This window comes from Uloborus diversus, chromosome 4 (genome assembly GCF_026930045.1).
Source record: "Uloborus diversus isolate 005 chromosome 4, Udiv.v.3.1, whole genome shotgun sequence".
Taxonomy (NCBI): domain Eukaryota; kingdom Metazoa; phylum Arthropoda; class Arachnida; order Araneae; family Uloboridae; genus Uloborus; species Uloborus diversus.
Window position 1 is genome coordinate 56,598,015 of NC_072734.1, and position 23,980 is coordinate 56,621,994.

The 23,980-nt window shown below is 32.1% G+C and overlaps 1 protein-coding gene across 1 annotated transcript in view; it reads left to right on the top strand.

Moving 5' to 3' along the window:
* The window catches only part of LOC129221107 (tyrosine-protein phosphatase Lar-like), a 281,893-nt gene that overhangs the window by 236,517 nt on the left and 21,396 nt on the right, over positions 1-23,980 (top strand). The window contains exons 14-24 of the mRNA XM_054855554.1: positions 2,204-2,500; positions 4,005-4,316; positions 5,401-5,598; positions 6,481-6,573; positions 7,907-8,093; positions 8,417-8,624; positions 9,273-9,459; positions 10,414-10,508; positions 12,905-13,121; positions 16,200-16,369; positions 17,990-18,172. Coding sequence (XP_054711529.1) covers positions 2,204-2,500; positions 4,005-4,316; positions 5,401-5,598; positions 6,481-6,573; positions 7,907-8,093; positions 8,417-8,624; positions 9,273-9,459; positions 10,414-10,508; positions 12,905-13,121; positions 16,200-16,369; positions 17,990-18,172 — 2,147 coding nt within the window. The remainder of the gene's footprint in view (positions 1-2,203; positions 2,501-4,004; positions 4,317-5,400; positions 5,599-6,480; positions 6,574-7,906; positions 8,094-8,416; positions 8,625-9,272; positions 9,460-10,413; positions 10,509-12,904; positions 13,122-16,199; positions 16,370-17,989; positions 18,173-23,980) is intronic.

Genomic DNA, 23,980 nt, shown 5'->3' on the forward strand with positions numbered 1-23,980 from the left:
CAATCTTACAACTTTTTATTTAAATCTTATTTTTGCTAGTTAATAAATTTGAGGTTAATAATTAGTCATTGGAGTTGTTAATTAGTTTTTTTTTGCAGCAACAGTCTTTGAGTAAGGCTTTATTATCTATTAATACTTTCGTACATTTTTTTTAAAGTAGAGTATAGTAAAAAGTGTCATGTGTTTATAAGTTATCCTTCAAAGCAGTACATAAGAACATAATGAAATATCTCTGTTCTTCATTCGAAATTTTTGTTCCTTACTTTTTTTTTTTTTTTTACAAACTTTTGATTCAGTTTGAAATCACTTTTTTAAAACTTAAAATCTACAAAATTCCAGAAATTTTTTTGTGATTTTTATTTTAGTATTTAAATAATTATATTCAATTTTTATGATTTGAGTACTGTACGAGATTCAAATATTCATTTACATTTGCCTATCCCTATTCCTTAGATTGTATTATTTTATGAGTTGCCTTATTATTATTTATTTTATTTCTTATTGTGTATTATTTTGTATGTCATATTTTCCTGCACTTGATATTTATTTCAATATTTTCACCATTTAAAATCCTTAATGCGTAGTTACCCTTAACATAGTACTGCTTTGTAAGATTTTTCTTTTGATTGATGAAATTTTTATTTTTTATTAGAAAAACTAAAATGTATGCTAACCACACACATGTGCGTGATTATAATTTGTAGCTTGCTATACATTTCAAAGCACTCTTGTAGTTAACAAAATTTGTTTTTATCAGCACATTTAAATTTATTTTTAACTATTATTTTTTTGAGTTGCTAATTTATTTTCCTATAGTTAATATTGCAGTTTGCATTATATCTTGATGATACGAAAGATAAATTATGTACTTCTTCTGAAATTATCAAAGAATTTAAGGATAAGCAATCAAAACCTAATTATCCTTCAAATTAAAACTTACTAAAGATATTGGTGTATGTTACATACAAAAATGTTTACATATAGAAGTAAAAATACTCAAGTTAATCGGAAATGTGGGGGGAGGGGGGGAGCTAAATCAATTCACCTGTGAGTCTACGTGATAAAATTCTTTTTCTTTTTTTCCCTACATGTTTAAAAGATTAAATTTCATCATTAATTCATGGGCAACATGCAGTAATTAAAAGATCAATTTTAAGCTTAAAAACTCTAGTTAAGTAATGCTATCTATCTACATGGAGAATTGATTTTGAGAGTACTATCCAGTTTATATATACTATTAGCGTAATGTTTTTTAAACTAATTCTAATTAAAGTTAATGGCAAAGACTAAACCAATTCACACATGCACTCACTCTTAGTTACTTATCTTTCCTTAAGTTGCTAGGTTAAGCTCATTTGCAGCTATTAGTTAGGCATAAGCAAGTTTCCTAGGTTAAGCTCATAAACTTATGAGAGTACAAAGTTGGCAATAGTTAAAAAGAATAGCTCTAACAATAAATGCCTAAATGTGCCACATACTTCTACAATATTTAAATGGCGTTTTATTTACTTTTTTACTGGAACACTGCAATGGACTGCTTTACTGGAATGGAGCACTCAAATTATAAATCATCAAAACATTTTTTTTTCTTTGTGAATGTGCTTGTTTTTCATATAAGCTGTTTAATTTTAAGCAAAATATGCTGCTATGTATGTTACTCATGGAAACTTATCTTGGGGCCAAGGGCAGATCTAGCTTCTGGTTTTGAAGGGGATCATAAATGTCTTTTTTGGCATTCATACGGGATCTGGGGCAATTTTTTTTCTTTTAGAATATGAATCTTCAAAACACACAACTTATATCTATGTATATGCATATATGTATATATAAAACAGAAATCACGACCCCGCTCTGGATCCGCACCTGCCTGAAGCCCTAATCTGGCTTCCCTCTGTCGGATTTACTTGACTCTGAGTAAATCACTGCCTTAGTAAAAAATGGTAACATCCATTCACTTGAAATTTCTGTGAAAAAGATATCAGTCGGTGAATGAGTTTGCCAACCAGAGTCTCCTCATAAAAGGAAAATCTTATGAAAGCAGCCTAAGAGAATTGTTTCAAGTTGAAATGGTGTGAAAGTATTCATCTAAATGTCAAGTAATGGAATCTGTGACCTGCAGATAGTTCACAAGCAAAAGCGAAATATACTCCCAGTCACTGCACATGTCGCACTCTTCCCTCCTTTTCCCTCCCTCTCCCCACAGTGCCTGGTGCCCCTCCCCAAGAGGTGCGCGGCTCTGCCGTTAACTCCCGCTCCCTCCGCATCACCTGGAAACCCCCTCCCAGGGAACAGCAGAACGGGGCCATTACGTACTATAAGCTCAAGTACCAGAAACTAGAGGCCACCAAAGCACAGGAAGTCCAGATTGATGCTGACCAGCTCACTTATGTCCTGGGAGGCCTGGAGAAATGGACAGAGTACAAGGTGTGGGTGATTGCCGGTACTGTGAAGGGGGATGGCCCCCCTTCCACACCCATTCTAGTTCGCACCGATGAAGACGGTATGTATGACGCCACCTGTCGCTCGACTTCATATGCCACTCTCTATCTCTGTCTTTTCCCTTCTCCACATTTTGCATGAACTGAAGTTCCAAGATGTCTTTTGGTTACATCCAAATACAATAGGTGCACGCTCTTGCAATATCATCTTGCAAGGTACTAATTTGAAAATAATCTAACTTATCAATGTAGTACATTTTCATAATCCAATAAACTTGGGCATTGCCAATTAAAAGTCCCTGGCCAAGACTTTTAATTAGCAATGGGAGTAGATACCGATGGTAATTTTTTTTTAAATTTCAACAAAATGACTGAAGTATTTTGGAACTTCATTTGATGTAACTCTCCTGTTAATCCTTCTGTTGAGCCAGTAGTTTGTTGCATGGGACTGCATGTGTCTCCTGAATTGCTTGTTTCGATCAGCTGGCAACTCTCTCCTTCTCCCAATTTACTAATTTTTCTGTTTCTGTATATGGAAGTTTTTACTCTCTATGTGTCGTTTTTCTCTCTGTATATTAACGTCTCACAAATGTTTCATATTTTTCATTCTTTGGACTAATTGTTCTTTGTCTAATAATAACACAACTTTGTGTAATAATAACATTCATGCTGTTACATATCTTTCTGATAATTGCATATAAATATTATTACATATGTCTTAAATTGTATTTATTCACTGCAATTGTTACTCCTTTGCATATGTGTATCTGTTGCCATTTCAAGCTTATTAACAAAAAAAATAACTTTATATTCTGAAAAAAGCTTTTGAAGTGTATTTTCTCTTGTCTAAAACAAAAAGTATTTTGTGTTCAAGCATTTTATTGGGAATATCTGGTATGAAACATGTTTTTAATTTGCTTTTTTAACTATGCAACTGTATTAAATATGAAAAATATTTTCTCTTAAAATTTTAAATAAATGAAAAATAGCATTCATTAGGAAATAGGGTAAGTTTTAAGGCAAATTTAATTTTTGTAAAACACAGATCATAAAGCTATTTTAATCAATTTATCAGATTTAAGATTTATTTGCATAACAACATATAAATATTTTGGCAGTGAATTTTAAAAGAGCGCTCTTTTAATTTCTATGTCAATAATGGAGTATTTTTTCTACTACAATTTTAACTGTTTGAAAAATAATTTGTTTACAAAATTCAGTGCTTAATTTCTTTTTAGCATTTGAATTTCTTTAACAGGTTATTAAAAGCTCATGTATCTAAGTAATTTATACTTATTTTGCTCTAAAATGATAATCATATTGAGTAAATTCTTGTATTTATGAAGTTTTTTTCCCCACAGATTGCATTCTTATTAGAAGTAAACTTGAATTTTTGTATGTTTTTAGCATTTTCTTTGAAATAGTTTCTTATATAATAAAAAGTTTTTAAATATCCCTCACTTGAGATAATTTTCTATTGCTACATTCGGAAAAAAAATAAATAAAAACGGGGCAGTAAAACCTAGCTTCCCTGTTTCTAAACTGGACTGATTTTTCATTCATTAGTTCCTGGTGAACCGAGGCAGGTAAAAGTGGCTGCTGTGAACAGTACTGCCATCACTGTGCGGTGGAAGCCTCCAGCCAACAAGGACCGGAACGGTTTGATTCGAGGTTATCAGATTCACATTCAAGAAGTGACGAGGGATGGTGACTTAGTGAACGAACCGAAGAGATACGATGTTGCTGATGAAAATGCAGAGGAATATAATGTCACTAAATTGCAACCTGACACTCTTTATTCTGTGCAAGTTGCTGCTGTTACGAGAAAAGGTGATGGAACAAGAAGCAGAGTGAAGACAGAAAGGACATTAGGAGGAGGTATGTATTACTTAAAAGAGAGATACATGTTATGAGATACTAATCAGTTTTGCTCATTAGTATCATATAACAGGCACCTCTTAATAGAAAACTTTGCAAGATTATAAGCTATTCTCCGTCCTAATTTTTAAATGAACTCAAAAAATGATAGACACTTGCTTCAATATTACAATCAAAATTGGTTACTTGGTGTATATCTCTTTTTTTTATGTAAAGCATAACAAGTGTTCTTAAAAGCATTTTTTTTAATTTTGTTTTGTTAGTTTCACTTGCTTATAGTATACAACCTAAAATTTCTTATATTTTCCAATAAATTATCCTTAAGCTGTGGTTAAAAAGATGTAATAATTTAGGAAACATCTGTTTAAAATACCAAAAAAAAATTTTCGGAATAATCATGATCATGAGTTTTCTGCGTGTAATTAATTCTTAGCTCACGAAATGAAACTTTCATTGTTGTTAGAGTCACAAATATTTAACTGTATGACTTTCTTATTTTTTCAAAGTTGACAGAAAATGTCAGCTAAACCATTAGATATGAAGCTCGCTTTTCACCATAATTTGAGCTTTCATAGGCTTTATAGATTCATAAAAGAGTACAAAGTCCCTTCTGCTGAAATTAATCTTTTTTTCACAATAATGCAATTAAATTTGCAAAACTGTAACTTCGACAAGATTTTTCTGATGTGATACATTAAGGCATTTAGATTTTGTTTTTTAAATAGCTTATTAGTAATTTTGTTTTCGTGTATTTTCATGAAGTTCATTTTTGTTCAGGTGGGAGCAGAATTTTTATATTGTTCTGATTTTAATGAGCTCTTTACTTAAATACATTTTATGGGAAGAGAGCAGGATTTTCATTTTGTTCTATTCATGTATTTTTTTCTTTTTTTATTCTCCGTAAAAGACAATATAAATATCTGTGGATCAAATAAGATTGGCAGCAATCTTCTCGAGTTGGCGAGTGTCAGCGAGCAGGGGGAGGATCCCCCTAGTTGTGAAATTTTTTTTTATCACTTTTTACTTTAAAAATATTTTTTAATGCATTTTATTTTTTTACATTTTATTTTTATTTTCCTTCTAGTGCCTACTCGTCCTGAATTAAGTGTTCAGCTCATCCAAGAGGAACCAACTCTTGTTGCTCAAGTACAGTGGTCCCGTCCAACTCATATTTACGGTCAACTTGTAAGTTATAAATTACGATACGGCCGATCAGATACTCAGCTAATGGATGAAAAGGAGATCAATCCTCTGGAGCAAAATCACCAAATACCAAATTTAGGTTAGCACAGTTTTTAAATGTTTATTATAAAAGTGCAGTAATTTTTTACCGCTCTTGTTGCTTAGTTGTTGTATTTCTCAAAGGGATTCAAATACCTCATGTTTTATCATTGATTTTTAAGTCCCTTGTATTATGGAAACCATTTACAGTATGACTTGGTTTTAATATTAGATTTTTCTGATTACAATTTGAATAGTCGCACTGTGTGCTTCCTCAATTCAGTAATTTGGTTTATCAGTAACAACTAAAAGCCCCTTGACAATCTTTAAATTGGTTTTATACTGTGTATTATTTTGCATAATTTCCTTTTCCAGGTTGTACTTCAAACAATAAGTACTTGTAAACAATAGGGTGCTGCAGTTTTCCAGTTACTTTGTAATTTTATGTTTGGCTTATGTTAAAACCATCAATCCCGTCCCCCCCCCCCTCAAAACTTATGTTGTCTTGGTTTGAAATATTTAATTATATTTTCAAATATAAATGTCTGTTTGTATTTGAACTTAAAACAAGTTCATACTCCCAGATGGGTTTGAACTAGATTTGGTGCAGAATTCAATCGTCTCCAAAAATGAATTATTGTTAATCTAAATTTCAAGAATTTGAATTACCTGTTCTTGAGCTGATTGGAGATATTTTTCGCACAGTTGAAATTTTGGAAGAAATCATTTAATCTGCTCAAATTCCAAATTAGTTCTGTTCCTTTCTCATAAATGCTAACCTTTTAATAACCACACAGTTAACACTAGAAAGCTAAAATTCTTACATCATTCTTACATATTTTCTACAATTTTCCATAAATGAATGATTGATTTCATGCTCTATATAATCATTTCTTGTTATCTTAGTATAGCAATGAGTAATACCACTATTTTTCTCAATCAGATCGAGGTGCCCGTTATGAGTTCTATCTATCTGGGAAGAATGGCCTGGGTTGGGGCCAAGAAGCATACACTTATCTTGATACGCCTGAAGGAGGTAACTATTTATTTTGACATTTTAAAAGCACCATACAGAGTTGGCAAGTGTTCTGATTCAATCATATTTGTTCCAACCTGTAAGCCTTGTTCCGAAAAATTTGATTTCAGGCCAAAATTTTGAATGTTTTAGCTTTTCTTAGCCTTATCTCATTTTTTCATTTGAAATTAAAACTTACAGAGTAGATAATCTACTCCAAATTCTGTTTCTTGCTACTTCCTGGTGTAAAAACACCAAATCTTATTATTGTAATTAACTTGAGCAAAACATTTTCAGCAATGAAATTTTCTTTTCTTCCAATATTTTTCATGTCTACTGAAATGTATGCAAAAAAATTTAGTGTATAATGTTTAAAAGAGTTAGAGAAGAAACTTGGAAAGATCCAAGATCAAAGATTTTTCATCTTTGTGCATGTTTCTTTGGTTTAGAAGGGGAAGGGGGTCAGGAATTTTTTAACTCTTCTATACTTGTCCAATTATTCGACTTTCCCTTTTGTTTTATTAGCTGAAAGCGCAATATTGTGTCATCTTTGGTTATCCAAAGATACATCAGTAAAATATACTAAAATTTCAATCTGTTTCCATCCTCGTTCTCGAAAGTCTTAAGTGTAATTTATCAATCTCTACTGAAAATGGCATCTTGTTAACATTATCTCAGAAGTTAACTTGCAGATATCATCATTACATTGTTATTTTAGAGATAACAAAAACCAATAATTAATGTTTCCCGTAAGCATTTAAAATGTTTCATACCTATCACACCACAAAAAGGCTGTTCGTCAAAATTTTATAATCATTATTTTTTAAATTATTTTTAATGGAAAATAATAACAATGATCCACTCTTTCTGTGCAGCAATCCTGCATGCAAAGTCATTTCAGTCAACTATGCATAGAATTAAAAGTAATTCAGAATCTCTTTGCATGAAACAATTTTTTTGAGATATTTTCTAATTGCTATTTTGTGGCAAGGATGGAAAAGTCCATATTTTAGTTCTTATTTATCTTTCATAAAATGGGAGAAAATAAGGAAAAGAATTTTCAATACATTACTTTTTTATTTATTCAGTTATCATTATTTTATCAAGTCATAGACACAAATCAGACAGATAGGCAATGCTTTTTTACTCAAATAGATAAAAGCTGAATTTTGTTTGAGTAATGTTGTTAAATTTTTAGTCATAAAAAGTAAAATATAATGTGCTATATATATTTGTGAAATACTTAGTTGTAGGTAAAAAAACATACATTAATTTTTAAAGTATTTCTGAATTAAAAATAGGTAATCTGTTCTGTTCGGTGAATCAATTCATACCTTATGCATTCTCATTACAGTGCCAACTGCTCCTCCTCAAAATCTGTCTCGCCGTCTTCAGAGTCCGACAGGTGTCGTTATTACCTGGACGCCACCTGTGCCGCAGTTAAGAAATGGTAGAATAACTCATTATAGTATCAAGTTTCACAAAACATCAGATGGGGCAGTTATCGAGAGGAATACTACTGAAACTCGTATGGTTTTCAGGTAATATTCACATTCAAAAAATTAAAGTGCATAATTCTCTCCTTCCAGCAGTAACTTAGATTCATTGTGTCAGAAGTTTTTTCGAGAAAATCAAAATATTTAAATATGATTTTCTAATTTTGTTTTAGGATTTAGATATAACATATATTAAATTTTAGAAAAAAAAAAAAAACTTTTTTGGGTCAGAAATTTGAAAACAATCTGACAAAGAAGGAGTAAAATGATTGTCAGAAATGTCAGATTTTTGTTTTTGATCATTCACTGAATACCGATTATTGTAATGTTCTTGTTCTCAAGTAATTCATGTATTTTTTCACCCATAGCAATCTGGATGAAAACACGGAGTACACCTTCCAAGTATGTGCTTACACTTCCAAAGGGGGTGGCCCCTGGAGTCCTAAAATGACGGTGCAGACTCCGGGAGACGTTCCCCCGGCCCCTACGAATGTCCAAGCAGTGGCCACTTCCGACCAATCAGTGGAGGTCTGGTGGGACCAAGTTCCCTACTTCTTGGACATATTGGGATATGAGGTGAAACTCTTAGCTGTTCTCTTCCTACTTATGATTTTTTTCTCTGAAAGTGGCATGAATAACACCTTGACCATAGGAGTGGAAGTTTTTTGAGAGAGGAGCACACAAAGACAAAATAAAAATTATTTTACTGTGGCTATAACTCTGATGAAATTTTCATCATCCATTCTTAAAAACAAAAATTATGAGCTAAAACAATTCATTATTATTAATTTGTTTAAAAAGTTCAACTGAGAAGTGGTTCAATTATTATTATATTATTTAGGATATTTATTATTATTATTATTTATTATTATTATTATTTATTATTATTATTAGGTTCAGTTATTATTATAATTTTTAATGTAAATTTTTAAAAATAGTTTGCTCTTGGAATTATATATGACTCTTGGAAATTAAGATTTATATTTTCAAATACGTGATAGGAATACTGTCAACTGGGACAGCTTTGCCAAGTGGGAAATCTTTTCCAATTTTTTTTTTAAACAATGATATTCGGTGCTCTACTTAAATACCTTAAGAAGCCATTTTAGATTTCAGAAAAAAAAACATTTTATAATATTTTTATAAATACGTAATTTCATTAAACTTGAAGTGTGCAAGTGCACATTTTGGAGAAAATGCTTGAACAAAAGGTTTTTCTCTCAGGTTCTGTACATTCAAGAACCTGTTGAAGATCTAGACAGGTGGAACAATAAAAGTGTACCTCTGACTTGGTCTGCAGAATTGACCGGTCTGGACAGTCATGCCATGTATGCAATTCGAGTTGCAGCCAGGACACGGCAAGGTCTGGGAAGGCTCTCGGAATTGATATCTGTTCGGGTGGCACCTACAGGTTTGTAAATATATATGTTTAGTTGAAATTCTTATTGCAATGTTTTATTTAAATTTCTATTTGCTTAACTTTTTAATTTAAAATTAAGAAATTTTACTGTTGTTACTGATGATTCTTGGTTTTCAAATGTGTATGAGAAGTTGCAGATGCATTATCTTTTATAACAAATGTCTTGGCAAAATATCACAATTATAGAAATTAGTGCAAGTAGCTTTTTTTTAATTGTTAAAAAGCCCATCTAAAAAATCTTATTATTACTATTATTATTTTATTTATTTTGCAGCTGTTCCAATTAAGGAAATTAAACTAACAAAAAGATATGTATAGTTATGATAATATCCCAGCTATACAACACAGTTCTGATAGCTTTATGCCCTTCAGAATGACCTTTTGAATATTCTGTTTCCCCCACAAATTTCTTTTAAAATTACATTAATGTTGTTTGTATGTTTATTGAATTGAGTCATTTTCAGTTTTTGAAACATTAACATTTGTCCATTAGAAAAATTATCATGGAAAGAAACTTTTATAAGTTTTTGATGTGTAAAGCAGCCTCTCAAGTTTCTGTCTACATCATTTGTTTGGATAGGAAAACAAAAAATGTAGAGATCAGTTGCTTCAAGGTGAGGAAAAAATAGAGATTGATTTGCCCTCAACTGTTATAACTTTAAAGGTTTTCATGGTGGTTATAAAATATAATTTTTCTACTTTTCTTATCTCTCGTGGAGAACCAAAGCTGCAAATTGGTAGTAATTGCTCCTGAAGTTGCAGAAAAAAGGCTGGCAACCCTGTATTAAGAAAAAGTTCTCAAAAATAAACCAACCTTTTAGTAAATGTTTCAAAAATGGTTGTATTTTCGCAATTAATAATGTTTCTATCAATATTGCAATGATGAATATTTAATTTAAAATATTTTCTTTGCAACTTCTGAACTACAATTTCCATTTATCCTAGATGTTCCAACACAATTGCGAGCTCAAGATGTTACTACTCACAGTATGGCTCTTTCCTGGCGTAGACCATCAAAATTGGATCCTATCAAATATAAAGTAATTATAATCTTACTTGTTATCTTCTTACTTGCAGTAAAAAAAAAAAAAAATGTACTTTGTGCTTGTATTACTTATGAACAAAAAAAAAAAAAAAACAGAAGGGAAAGGCAGAAGTTGATATATTTATCTCCCTTAATAATTCTTTATAGCAGAAGATCATTCCTAAGTTCAGCGTTGTATATCTTGAAAAATATTAGATTGTGGGTTTATTTCATTTATGTTTTATTTAATCAAAATTAAATCAGTTACAATAAAGCCCCAAAAACTTGCCACTCCCTGCCTGAATCTTAAAACCGGGTCACGAACTGGAAGGACGAAAAAACCTTGCACAAAAAGTCAGTTTCACACACATTCTCCATAACCTAGCATTTTCAAACTCAGCCAGTTTTTGGTCCACATTAGGTAATGTTTTCAAGAGTCTACTGTACTTAAAAAAAATATTATTATTATTAATTTTATTAATTCAAGTAGCTTGGAAGTAAAAATTAAAAAGTAGGTTATCTAAAATCAGTACAAATAAGGGTTTTAATGTTACACAGCAATCAGCTTCATCTTTAGATGCTGGTATTTTTTTTTTTTTTTTCATTATTCTGGTTTACATTATTTATCATGCAGTGTTGGTAATGTTTCACTTGTACATTGATTAACCTTTTGTGAAGCCCAAACTGAGTTTGAACAGTGAAAATGGGAAGTATCCATAATGTTCAGTTTAATTTTGTGATCAACAAAGATTTCTGTGACTTGAGAACCATAGCCTTTTAAAATTTGTCTTACATATCACTGTTCTTATTGTTCATTTCTTTTGCTATAATGTTGAAAAAGTTCTGAAAAATAAATCTGATACGTAATTCTCATTCATACATGATAAAAATATTGAATGTAGTAACTAATAAGATCACCATGAATGAAGCATAAAATTTGCACAAGTATTGCATGCTTATTGGTTGCAGTTGCAAGAAACCTCTTTTGAAATGCACAGGGTGGCGACAGATCAGGGAAAAATCAGGGAACTTTTTTAATCAGGGAAAAGTCAGGGAAATATCAGGAAGTTTTGAAAAAATAACAAAAAACCAGGGAAAATTGATTTTATGAAGAAAAAATTTTTTTTTTTGCTTTACAAAATTAAGTATTAATTCCCTACGCATTTTCTACCAATTATCTGTTAAAAAAAAAAAGTAAAATTAATGAGGTGCGATTATACACTGCCGCAAATTTGTGCATCTGTTTTCCTCAACGTCAAAGTATTGAATCTTACTTATTAACCACAGGATGAACTTCCTAAGATTGCTTCTGTGTCTGTTAGGTTGTTTATTTTACCTAGCTTGAAATTTCTTTTTATGCTTTCAATGCTACGTAAAATAAACAACCATACAGGCAAAGAGGAAGCCTTCATTAATGCCTTAGTTCCTTTGCCTTTATTCCATTGTCTTGAAGTAATTAGCGTACTGTAATCACGATTTCAAGAAGAAATCTTTGGTTTTTGAATTAATACTATAAAAGCTTTAAAATTATTGCTTCTTCGCGTTTTTAATTTAATTGCTAAAATTGAACTTACAGTAAAAAAAAAACTTTTTTTTTTTGCCGTTATACTACTTGTTGTAACCGCATATTATAAAGATTTTCTTTTCTTCAGACTAAAGTGATTCTTTTATATTTAAATTTAATATACTGTTTTGTAGGGGGTTCCCCCCCCCCCCAAAATGACGATACGTTTTTTTAAAACCATTTTATTAAAAAAGCAGCATTTTTTAAAAATACATCTTTAGTTCAACAACTTTACACAACTTAAAACGTTTGAAATACTGCATTTTATACAAACATACAATGGATTTCACGTAAAGCAAAGAAAGAAAACCATTATCATTGGTAACGTAAATCAGGGAAATTTGGTGAATTTAATCAGGGAAAAGTCAGGGAACTTTTTTTCACAGTTTCTGTCGCCACCCTGATGCAGAAAAAGTGTTCCAGTGCTAAGCAGTAGTCATCATAGACGCTGGGAAAAAGGGTTTCTCATTAACACAAAATTTGTATATGTAGTATCTGTAACAAATTTTGTGATTTCATATTGTTGATTTTACTATCTCCCCCCCCCCCCCCGAAAAGGGATAATTGTTTTTATCAAGTGTAATATTCCCCTCCTTCAACTTGTTATTTTACCTATGTAGAATATTTCTGTAATGTTTTGTAAAATCTTTTACAAGTAATCGGTAATTAGTTTGAAGAGTGTTAGTTAATTTGATCAGTTAGTTCAATCAGTTAATTTGTTTCAGGAAAGCTCTTTCTTAAAAGTCTTTTTTAGAAACTTTATTTATTTATTGACAAGAGAAAAAAAATTGCTGTTTGGTAATTATTTATTCAACAGCATCTCTTTTAACCAACCACTTTGTTTGCAGATATCTTATGGAGCTCATAAGGAGTTTTATGATAGCCAAGGCAACTTGCAAAAGCTTCCTATTCCTACTCACACTGTGTTTGTAGAAGCTGATGTCACTGAGTATTCTGTCGATAACCTGATGCCTTTCACGAGCTATCAAGTCAATATAACTGCCATTCCTTCTGATGAAAGCTTCCGACCTCCTGCCAAAATAACTGTTACTACAGCCATGGCAGGTATGCCCTTTTATATGTTTCCTAGCTTCTTGTTTATGTATTTATTATTCATTGTTCATCTTAAATTTCATTAAAAGAATATATACCTTCCTTTGAATCTCACATTAATATTTGTAGTATAAAATGAAATATGTTTTCTGCTATGCTTGAATTATTGTTTGCATATATTTATTGCTTTGCACATGCATACTTATATGCAGTGCCATAGTCCGGAAAACATATTGGGGGGGAGGGGGACACACCCCTCTCTTTCTTTTTTTGTTAAGTAGATGTCATTATTGACAAATTTTTGTTCGAACAAAAAATATTAGTTGAGATTACTTTAATTCAGAAATATTTATTTTTTCTAAGTTTGTAAGTTTTGTAACCAATTCATGTCAAATTTGCAGTACCGTATTGTCCCCAGATTATCTGCTGGGCTGCAAAGAGCCAAGGCGTTCCCATTGTCAGTTATGTCGCTGTGCCAAAGCATTTTTTAACATAGGGAATATGCGACATCAATGTTGCGCAGTGAAAAAAATCTGTTGCCTAGAAGATGCAAAATCAAACCACTGGGTGACATTAGAAAATCCAACAATGGTCCACTCAAATTTTTGTAAATTGATTCCAAGTCTTTATAAAATCTTTTTATCTTTTTTTTCCCTCCAGTGCAGCAACCACAGCAGCTATCCTAAAAAAGCATCGGAATTATTTTCTACTATCCCACCTCTTCAGTCAACGCCATCAAGGGCAGAACCATAACCAAACTTTTGTTTCCGCAGGGATTTTACCAAACACATTTTTTGAAACATTTATATGGTCTATCAAATTTGGTTTTATGTGTATTCTATTGATTTTTGTTACTATAAAATATCTAAATGGAAGGAGGGAATGTTCTTACAAAACACCATATTGTTACGTAATAAATGAATTTCTCAAGAACTACCATAAACACACAAAGAGTTTGTACAATTTTTCGGTCATACTAATTTCATTTTACAAATAAAATTGAAATAATAATAATAACACCAATATTATTTTTGTCACCAAAATATAAATTTTTCTTGATTTCCAATTTACACTTTGCACACTTGGCTATGTTTTCGAGACGCATTTTTTTTCCATATTCTTAGCCTTTTTTTTTTTTTTGTTCTTATTTTTCATGCTTTTTTTCTCATGTATTTTAAAATTCCTTTTCTTATGACATCATTTTTCATTTTTGATTTTTTTTTTTGTGTAATTTCATTATTAATTTTGTGATTAAATATCAAACAGTTAAAAATGAAAGGTTTTAATGTTGCCTTCACTTGCTCATCAGATTTGTTAATCAAGTAGTTCAGCATATAACATATATGCCTATATTAAGGTCAAATATAAGTAAATAACTTTGATTGACAAATTGATGCAAAATTAAAATTTTTGCTACTGCAAGCTGCTCCAAATTCACCGTTTTTGCTACTCCAAGCTGCTCCAAACTCATCAGTTTCCTGCTCCCAAGATTGCTCCAAAAGGGAGTTTCGGTCTGCACATCAATGTGACTGTAGGGTTGGTTGTTTTACATAGCTTGAGTTTTCCTCTTATAGGACTCAGGCTGTGTAAAATCAGCAGCCATACAGTCAAGAAGAAAGTCTCTATTTGTTCAAGATTGGACCGTTTGTTCCTATGTCTTGACTCTTTGTATTTAAGCAATTACGTTGCTGTAATCACCACGATTTCATGAAGAAATCATTCTAATTTTAACTATTACTCCTTCACATTTTTAATTTTAATAAATTTGTATGTTAAATCAAAGCAACCTTGTTTTTTTCCATCTTATTATCTGCTGATTTGACAAAGATTTTTTTTTCTTCGGGCCAATTTTAAAACCTGCGGAGAATACACGAGAAAATACGGTATTTTATAATACTAAACCAAATATTTCAGGGGATAGTGCTCTCCCCTTCCCCTAACTACAACACTACATACATGTTTATGTGTGTAACTTGTGTGTTAGATTTGGTTTTCAAAGACTGTTAATCAAAAAACTTTTCAACCGTATAATTGATACCTCTCTTAATATATACAATATAAGTAATCAAATATAAGTAAATAACTTTGATTGACAAATTGATGCAAAATTAAAATTTTTGCTACTGCAAGCTGCTCCAAATTCACCGTTTTTGCTACTCCAAGCTGCTCCAAACTCATCAGTTTCCTGCTCCCAAGATTGCTCCAAAAGGGAGTTTCGGTCTGCACATCAATGTGACTGTAGGGTTGGTTGTTTTACATAGCTTGAGTTTTCCTCTTATAGGACTCAGGCTGTGTAAAATCAGCAGCCATACAGTCAAGAAGAAAGTCTCTATTTGTTCAAGATTGGACCGTTTGTTCCTATGTCTTGACTCTTTGTATTTAAGCAATTACGTTGCTGTAATCACCACGATTTCATGAAGAAATCATTCTAATTTTAACTATTACTCCTTCACATTTTTAATTTTAATAAATTTGTATGTTAAATCAAAGCAACCTTGTTTTTTTCCATCTTATTATCTGCTGATTTGACAAAGATTTTTTTTTCTTCGGGCCAATTTTAAAACCTGCGGAGAATACACGAGAAAATACGGTATTTTATAATACTAAACCAAATATTTCAGGGGATAGTGCTCTCCCCTTCCCCTAACTACAACACTACATACATGTTTATGTGTGTAACTTGTGTGTTAGATTTGGTTTTCAAAGACTGTTAATCAAAAAACTTTTCAACCGTATAATTGATACCTCTCTTAATATATACAGTTGATTCTCTATTTAAGGACTTTCCAGGGACCACAAAAAATCGTTCTTGAGTAGAATGCGTCATTAAATAGAATGCTTCTAAAACTGCAGTGGAGCATCCGGGACGGTGAAAAGTTGTCTTTAAATAGAGAAAGCCACTATATAGAGTGTCGTTAAAGAGAGAACCAACTGTACTTGCTTTTTACTCTATATTTACTTCATGTACATTGTGTCATAAAAATTGTGCCCAGGTTTCATCCAATGTGGCGAAGTAATTCATAAGTGATTCTGAGTTTTGTACCCAAAAAATTTAACTTTTCATTGCTTAATTATTTGTTTTGTTTTCAGCCCCCAAACCAATGGTGAAACCAGACTCTTTTGGTGTCAAAAATGGATGGGAAATTACAGTAATTCTACCCAAAGCCTCTGAGGAATACGGTCCCATTAGTCATTACTTTTTGGTAGTGGTTCCTGCTGAGTTTGCTGTTAAAGATCCAGGAGAATTCACTATTGATGAGGTAGTTTGCAATTTTTTACTTTGGCTGAAACACAGTACAGTTGAATCTCATTAATGTGAAATGTATCTTTACATGTAATACATGTTTGTTCCTGTGAATTAATTCTGCATTAATATTGTATTATTCACATTTCACATGAAATTTTCAAGCTGGTTATTGCTTTACATGAAAGGAAACTTGACACGTAAACATTCATAAGAATGGTGCATTGCTTGTAAATTATTTGCCTAGAAGATATTTAGGAAAGCTGGATTGAATATGAAAATTAAAGGAAGAAATAAAAATCAGTTACAGACAATTTGTGCTGAAAATAAAATATATAAATTGTTAGTGTGTATAGTACATTTTTAATTTTCTATTTTTAGTAAAATTCTTTAAATTTAAAAATGTAAGCTTATCTTAATGTTTTAAGTACATAATATTGCTTACATTCGTAAAGCCTATATTGATTGTAGTTCATAATATACTTTCATCATACCTAATAAAATTGTTTTTAAGTTTTATTGGATGAGACGAAATCCAGTCAACATGAAATAATTTTCATAGTCCAACCAATTTTACCTTAACTGTAATTATTTCCACACTGCATACAACTACTGATTTTAGTTATTGTTTATATAGCGGTAATATCCTGTATATTTGTAAGTATTTAACGAAATTTATCATTTTAGAGCACTTAAATTTGCTTTGAACTTTATGAATAACTTGTAAATTTATACAAAATGTTTGCTGTTATCTTTTAATTTAGCTGCGTTCTCTGTTTTTTAAAAAAATTTTAAAGCTTAAAAAGTTTTTTTTTTACTTCTTACCTTTAAAAGTAGTAATAGTATCTTTTATGATATTTTTTATCTTTCCAAAATAATGCTAAAAACTATTTGTTGGTGTAAATAAGGTATGGTATCTATTCTGACGTTTGCAACAAACAATTTATATGGAGTTTGTGTGTGTGTGTGTGTGTGTGTGTTTTTTTTTTTTTTTTTTTTTTTTTTTTTTTTCCATTTTAGTTGCAAAAAAAGTGAGAATTATTCCTATCTTCAGTAAATGCAAAAAAAGTTTCTTAGCACAAAACATAATGATGATTTTGCTTTCATTAACTTTGGATAAATTAAGTATTTTGCTGTGTCAGGGTTCGCATTCGGACACAGGATTGTGCAATTCCTGCAGTACATTCCAAAATCCCATTGAATGAAAATTCATTTGCTGGCAGTTTTCACAAAAATCTCACTTAACCTTTTATCATAGTGAAAAATAAAGCCTTAGACATTTTCCTAGTGTGAACCCTGTGTGTTATCAATTATTTCGTTCAGAAACCTATTACATTTCGGAATTGGATAAAAAAGCCATTGAAGTAAAACTTAAAATATTTAATTAGCATATTGTTTATTCAGGGGTGAATAATTTCTTATTTTACGCAATCTGTGATACTTTCTACATTGCTTCTTTGAGGTAGATTTGAATCCATTCACTGTCACATTTTCAAGAATGTTTGCTGAAAGTATTTAGTGTAGTTGGTCTCATGTAGTGTGACTTTTTAAAAATGATTTACTACTTTATGAGCACATTTTGAAATGTAAAATCTTAGAATAGAGTATTTTAATTGCTATCTTATATATGTTTCAGCTTTCTGCCACTGCAGTTGACCAGCTAGGTCCATACATCGCAGCCAAGTTCTTACACCGATCCATGCCTGAAATTTTCCCTCTGGGAGATGGGAAAATGTACAATGGTTTCTTGAATCGTAGACTCTTGCATGATCAGAAATATAGCATATATGTTCGAGCAGTGGTTGATACACCACAAAAGGTACCTTAAAACTTCTATTCATTTTTTTACTAGATGATTCTTTTACTATTATATACATTTAAATTTTTCTCCAGTAGGTAATTTTTCTTGCAAAACATATCTGCCCTTTAGTCCAGTCAATAAACACATTATAGCGTGCATGGAATATGCTATAATTTTTGACTTCAGAATATTGTTAGGGGTAGTTAGCAAGTAAACATACTAAAAGTCCCTGCCCCTATGGTGTGAGCTAATGGTGGAACGGAGGGGGGGGGGAGAAAATTATGGGTTTTTCAAAAAAAACATCAGAAACCGCAGAAAAAATGTGTTTAAAATAAAAATTCAAGCTAAATAAACTTCCTACGAAACTGTTCTACACATATTTGTCAAATTTCCAATAATTTTCCAGATGTATGTTATGAAAAATCGATTTTTAGAAAAATTCTCTCTTTTTGTCAAACATTTGTTACTAGTGCCTCCCAGGATCAGTATTCATGAAACTTGTCAATGACAAAGTTGTAGAGCTTTAAATTTCCTTCAATTTGATATGCTGTTTCATTATATTTTATTCAACCAATCAAAGGTTACAGAATTTCAACCACGCACTTTCATGGCAAAACATGGAACACTTGCCATTCACAAATTTCAAACTGACTTGAAAGGATCGCGCACTTTCTCTTTCCTTAATGAATCCGACAATTCTGATGGAGAATAAAGAAGTATTTGTGGATTACTACAATACAAATGATGTTTAGCGGGGTGGGGGGTTGTGAAATAGTGACTTTGTGACAAGGGGGAAGGAAAGAGTAAGAAGTGTGACATCAAGCTTTTTTAAATACGAATTATGAAAAGTAACTTGTAAAATGAACTTTGTGGAAAGAGGGGGGGGGGGGTAAAAATATTGAAAAGAAGTGTGACATTATTTATAGGCAGCCCTTTACCAAGGAATAGGCCGAAGCTTAGCAAAATTACGTATTTGCAATATGAAGGTGGACTGAGGGCGTGCAGAAAGTTAGCACTATACATACTTTTTAAGGAAATTGATAACAACATTGATTTAATTTAATTTGAATTTGTTGTTACTAAGAATACCTAGTCTACAACACTGTTAGGCAAAAGTAAACGACTGTATAAACCATATGGACATCAATGTCAGTTATAAAATTGAAACAACGGTCAAACAAGAAGGTTTCTGTCCAACTTTCATAATAACAGTCAGTTGACAAATCCGCTAATGATGAAGCTGTTGAAAAACGAGACAAATATACGCTCCTAGCTTTATTTGATGTTGATATTGCGAAGACGGCTATCATCAGATGGCAAAACTCTTCGGTAGCTATCATTTGATAGGATGTCCTCCTGGTTGTTCGCTTGATAGCCAAATTCCTAACTGATCACAACATTCTACTGTCAAAATGTAGGTACCAGAAATATAAAATCATACAACATGTATCTAAGGTATATATCAATAGTAATTCTTCCCCTGAATCTGTTGAAGCGGCTGGGGTTTCTCTCATGATATGGTGCACTAGCCACTGAAAAGTGCCTCAACGAGTTCTGTTACAGATCATTTATCGAAGTAGCTGCAAACATCAAAATTGATCTCTAACTCTGCCGTACCACCAGGTACACCTGTAGCTAGGAGCTTAATGGTGAAGTACTGGAATGGAGGTTTAAAAAAGGAGGAATGACCAACTCATGCTGAAACTCTTGGAATCGGATGTCTCTCCTGATGGAATCTTGAAGATGATTTTGACCCATTGCTTTTCTACAAGTGATTGAAAGGTCACTTGTAGAAAATCATTAGAGACGTACCGAGTAGCACTTTGGCCGAGTAGCCGAGTACCGAGTACTCGGCCTTTCACTACTCGGCTGAGTATCGAGTTACCGAGTACTCGGCCTTTCACTACTCGGCCGAGTTACCAAGTACCAATTATGTTTTAAGAAGAACCACCGACACACATGTGATGAATTTTTAACTTATTGGAATAGTAGTATAGACCTCCTTGTCCATATAATAGTTTTTAAAACTAAATTACTGCTGAAATTTAATTACGCATTATTTAAAAAATTTTGTTTATGTCAAAAATTTTACAAAAAAATATTTTTAAAATTAAAAATAAATAAATAAAAGGTTTGATTAATCAAGTTGCAATTAAAACAAATTATACCAATCTATTATCTTGCAATATTTGTGCTTTCTGACGTTGGATTACTGATTTTTTGAATTTTCAGCCCAAAGGTATTTATTCGTTATTTATTCGTTATTCGTTATCAATCTATTATAGTTCCAGTCCGCCAAACATAAATAATTTTTAAAAGCAAATAAAACAAATGTGACACGTGTTTCTGTGTTACAAGGAACGTCTTTTTCACTGCATAAAATGTGAGCTAGAGAATGCAAAGACATTCGACAAAAAAAACAAACTTTTGTAGTATGCCTTTAAATCCACGAGCTCACATTTTGTGCATTGAAAAAGGAATTCCTTGTAATGCCAAAATACGTGTCTGCACTGTGCCTTTAACGTTGTTTTATTTCCTTTTATTTTTTAAGCAAAGGTATTTTTATATTTCTTATAACTAATTTTTGTTTGTAGCAAAAATCAATTTTTAATATAAAAATTCCATATTTTCTATACTAACCTTTTTTGCACAATTTTTAATAAGTTTTATTAATACGTGAAATACACCGCCAGCTCAGTCATTTCCAGCCGAGGACTGCAGTTTCGTGCTTATTAGCACTCATCAGCCCGGCATAGGAAAGTGACTGAGCTGGAGATGGAAAACCTCTTAAGGAAGCCAAGAGTGCGAAACAAACTCGTAGCTAATTTGGAATTAGCAGATCAGACGAGTGACCGAAGCAATGGTTCGGTTCAACTCGAAAATTGAACGCAAGGCAAGGTATATTCAGTAAATTACCGCCCATTAGCCAGGGCTAAAGCAGAAATACGTGAAATACACCGCCAGCTCAGTCATTTCCAGCCGAGGACTGCCATTCCGTGCTTGGAAATGACTGAGCTGGTGGTGTATTTCACGTATTTCTGCTTTAGCCCTGGCTAATGGGCGGTAATTTACTGAATATACCTTGCCATGCGTTCAATTTTCGAGTTGAACCGAACCATTGCTTCGGTCACTCGTCTGGTCTGCTAATTCCAAATTAGCTACCAGTTTGTTTCGCACTCTTGGCCTCTTTAAGAGGTTTTCCATCTCCAGCTCAGTCACTTTCCTTTCATATGCCGGGCTGATGAGTGCTAATAAGAGCGAAATTGCAGTCCTCGGCTGGAAATGACTGAGCTGGCGGTGTATTTCACGTATTTCTGCCTTAGCCCTGGCTAATGGGCGGTAATTTACTGAATATAAGTTTTATTAACTTTGGGGACATTAAAATCAAGTTTTATTCCATTGAAGCATTACAAACTTCATTCTCAAAATTTAAATTTGACTTGTAAATGATTGCAGAATATTATATATGCTTGCGCTTTTTTATAAATTTTAATATCTGTCTTGGACAATATTCAATCTTTTTTGCAACAACTCGGTATTGGCCGAGTATCTGATCAAAATTTGGCCAAGTACTGAGTACTCGACAAATTGGACGAGTAGGCCGAGTACCGAGTACTCGGTACGTCTCTAAAAATCATTGTTAAATTACTCTGTTGCAAGCTTGCATTGCAATGGCAGTTGCAACAACAGAATCAAAATATTTATCCAGAACGAAAGGGACAACAATGATATCAATACACTACTAATTTCTTAGAACAACTTTTCCACTGCTGGTGACATGACCCTTCCGCCTCAGAATAAAACCAAAATGTCACCATAAAGATGATATTTTCATTTTCTAATTACTGTCAGTCCATATTCCACGTAAACATTTTCAAAATATGATTAGTAATAATGTAATAAAAACTATAATTACAAAAAGGTGCTGCCGGTCAGCTACATTTACCTTATTTCTATTTATCATGCTATAGCGTCACATATTCACTTTAATAAGAGTAACAAAATTCAGCACATGCTAGAACTTCATAGAATTTGATTGCCTATCAGCTAGGTGTCGAGTCGATTGGGCATAGGCTTCCTATTTCTTTGGTATCAGGTTTGAATCTGCAGTTCAAGTGTTCAACCGGTGGATTTTCAAGACAGAGAAAACTGTCAGGGTCCTTGTCACAATATCCCTTGAGCATCTCTTTGACACATACATTCTGATACAAAAGGAACAAGATAAAAAAAATTTCCAAAAAGTTGATTTTCAGAAACGCATAACTAAAAAAACACTGGAAATGTGACAGATATGTATGAAAACAAATTCACAATAAATTTAATTAACTTTCACTTTTATTCAGAACACATTTTTCCTGCAGTTTCCGAAATATAATCGAAAACTACAAAATTTGGCTCCCTCTTCCCACCTTTAACTGACCTCTCCCCCAGACCTTACAGTTTTTTTCAACATTTTTGACCCCCTCTCCATTTGTCACAAAGTACTTTTCATAAACTAATTTTTATGAACATATTTGTATTAAAAAATACTTGATGTCACACTTCTCACTCTTTCCTTCCCCCTTATCACAATTTCACTCCCCCCCCCCCTAAACACATCATTTGTGTTGTAGTAATCCACAAATACTTCTTTATTATCCATCAGGATTGTCAAATTCATTGAGGAAAGAGGAAGTGCGCGATCTTTTCGAGTCAGTTTAAAATTTTTGAATGTCAAGTGTTCCACTTTTTGCTGTGAAAGTGCGTTTTTGAAATTCTGTAACTTTTGATTGGTTGAATGAAATATAACAAAATTGCATATCAAATTGAAGGAAATTTAAAGCTCTACAACTTTGTCATTGACAATTTTCATGAATACTGATCCTGAGAGGCACTAGGAGCAAATGTTTGACAAAAAGAGAGAATTTTTCCAAAACTCATCGATTTTTCATAGCAGACACACGGAAAATTATTGGAAATTCGACAAATGTGTAGAGAAACAGTTTCATAGAAAGTTTATTAGCAGAATTTTTATTTTAAACCCATTTTTCTCGACGTTTTCTCGAAAAATCCAAAAATTTTCTTCCCACCTCCCTCCCACCTTTAGCTCACCCCCTTTTAGTCTGTTTACTTATTAACTACCCATAACAATATTCGGAAGTCAAAAATTATCCAATATTACATGCATGCTACACTCCTGTTTTGAGCACTCATTGAGTGGACTACTTGTTCAGTTGGTCAATTTAATAGAATGATCATTAAAAGATTATTAATTATTTAAAATGTAAAAATCATGAAAGTTTAGAACGAACTCATTTACTAGTTCTAAGTTTGCCATTACATCAAAAAAATATATATATATATTATGTCTTTTTCCTACAGTGCAATAATTAGCATCTTTTCACACAAATTGATTTTTTTTCTTAATAATACAAATACAAAAGTGAGGACCAGCTATAGCCTCTGGGCCCAGCTAGGCTGGTCCTAGTCAGTATATCAATCCCTAATTATAAAACAATTATCAAGAGTAATTATAAAACAATTCACCTCTTACAAGTAACTGTTTCCGGTTAACTATTTAAAATGGCTGCAGCCCGGTTGACTGTTGAAGCAGCAATTTTTTCTAATTTAAAGATTATCTTTGAATGTGAAGAATTTAAAACAATGACCCCTGATCAAATTGCCGAATTAGAGTATTTAGCAGAGTTTTAAAAAAGCATAAGAAAACTGAAATTAGATATTAATACAAATAAAGATTTTGTTTAAAAAAAATCAGTACACTTCCATGGGAGCTCCCTTAGTAGGCTTGTGAGCTCTCTTAGTAGCCTTTCTTGTACATTTTCTGTT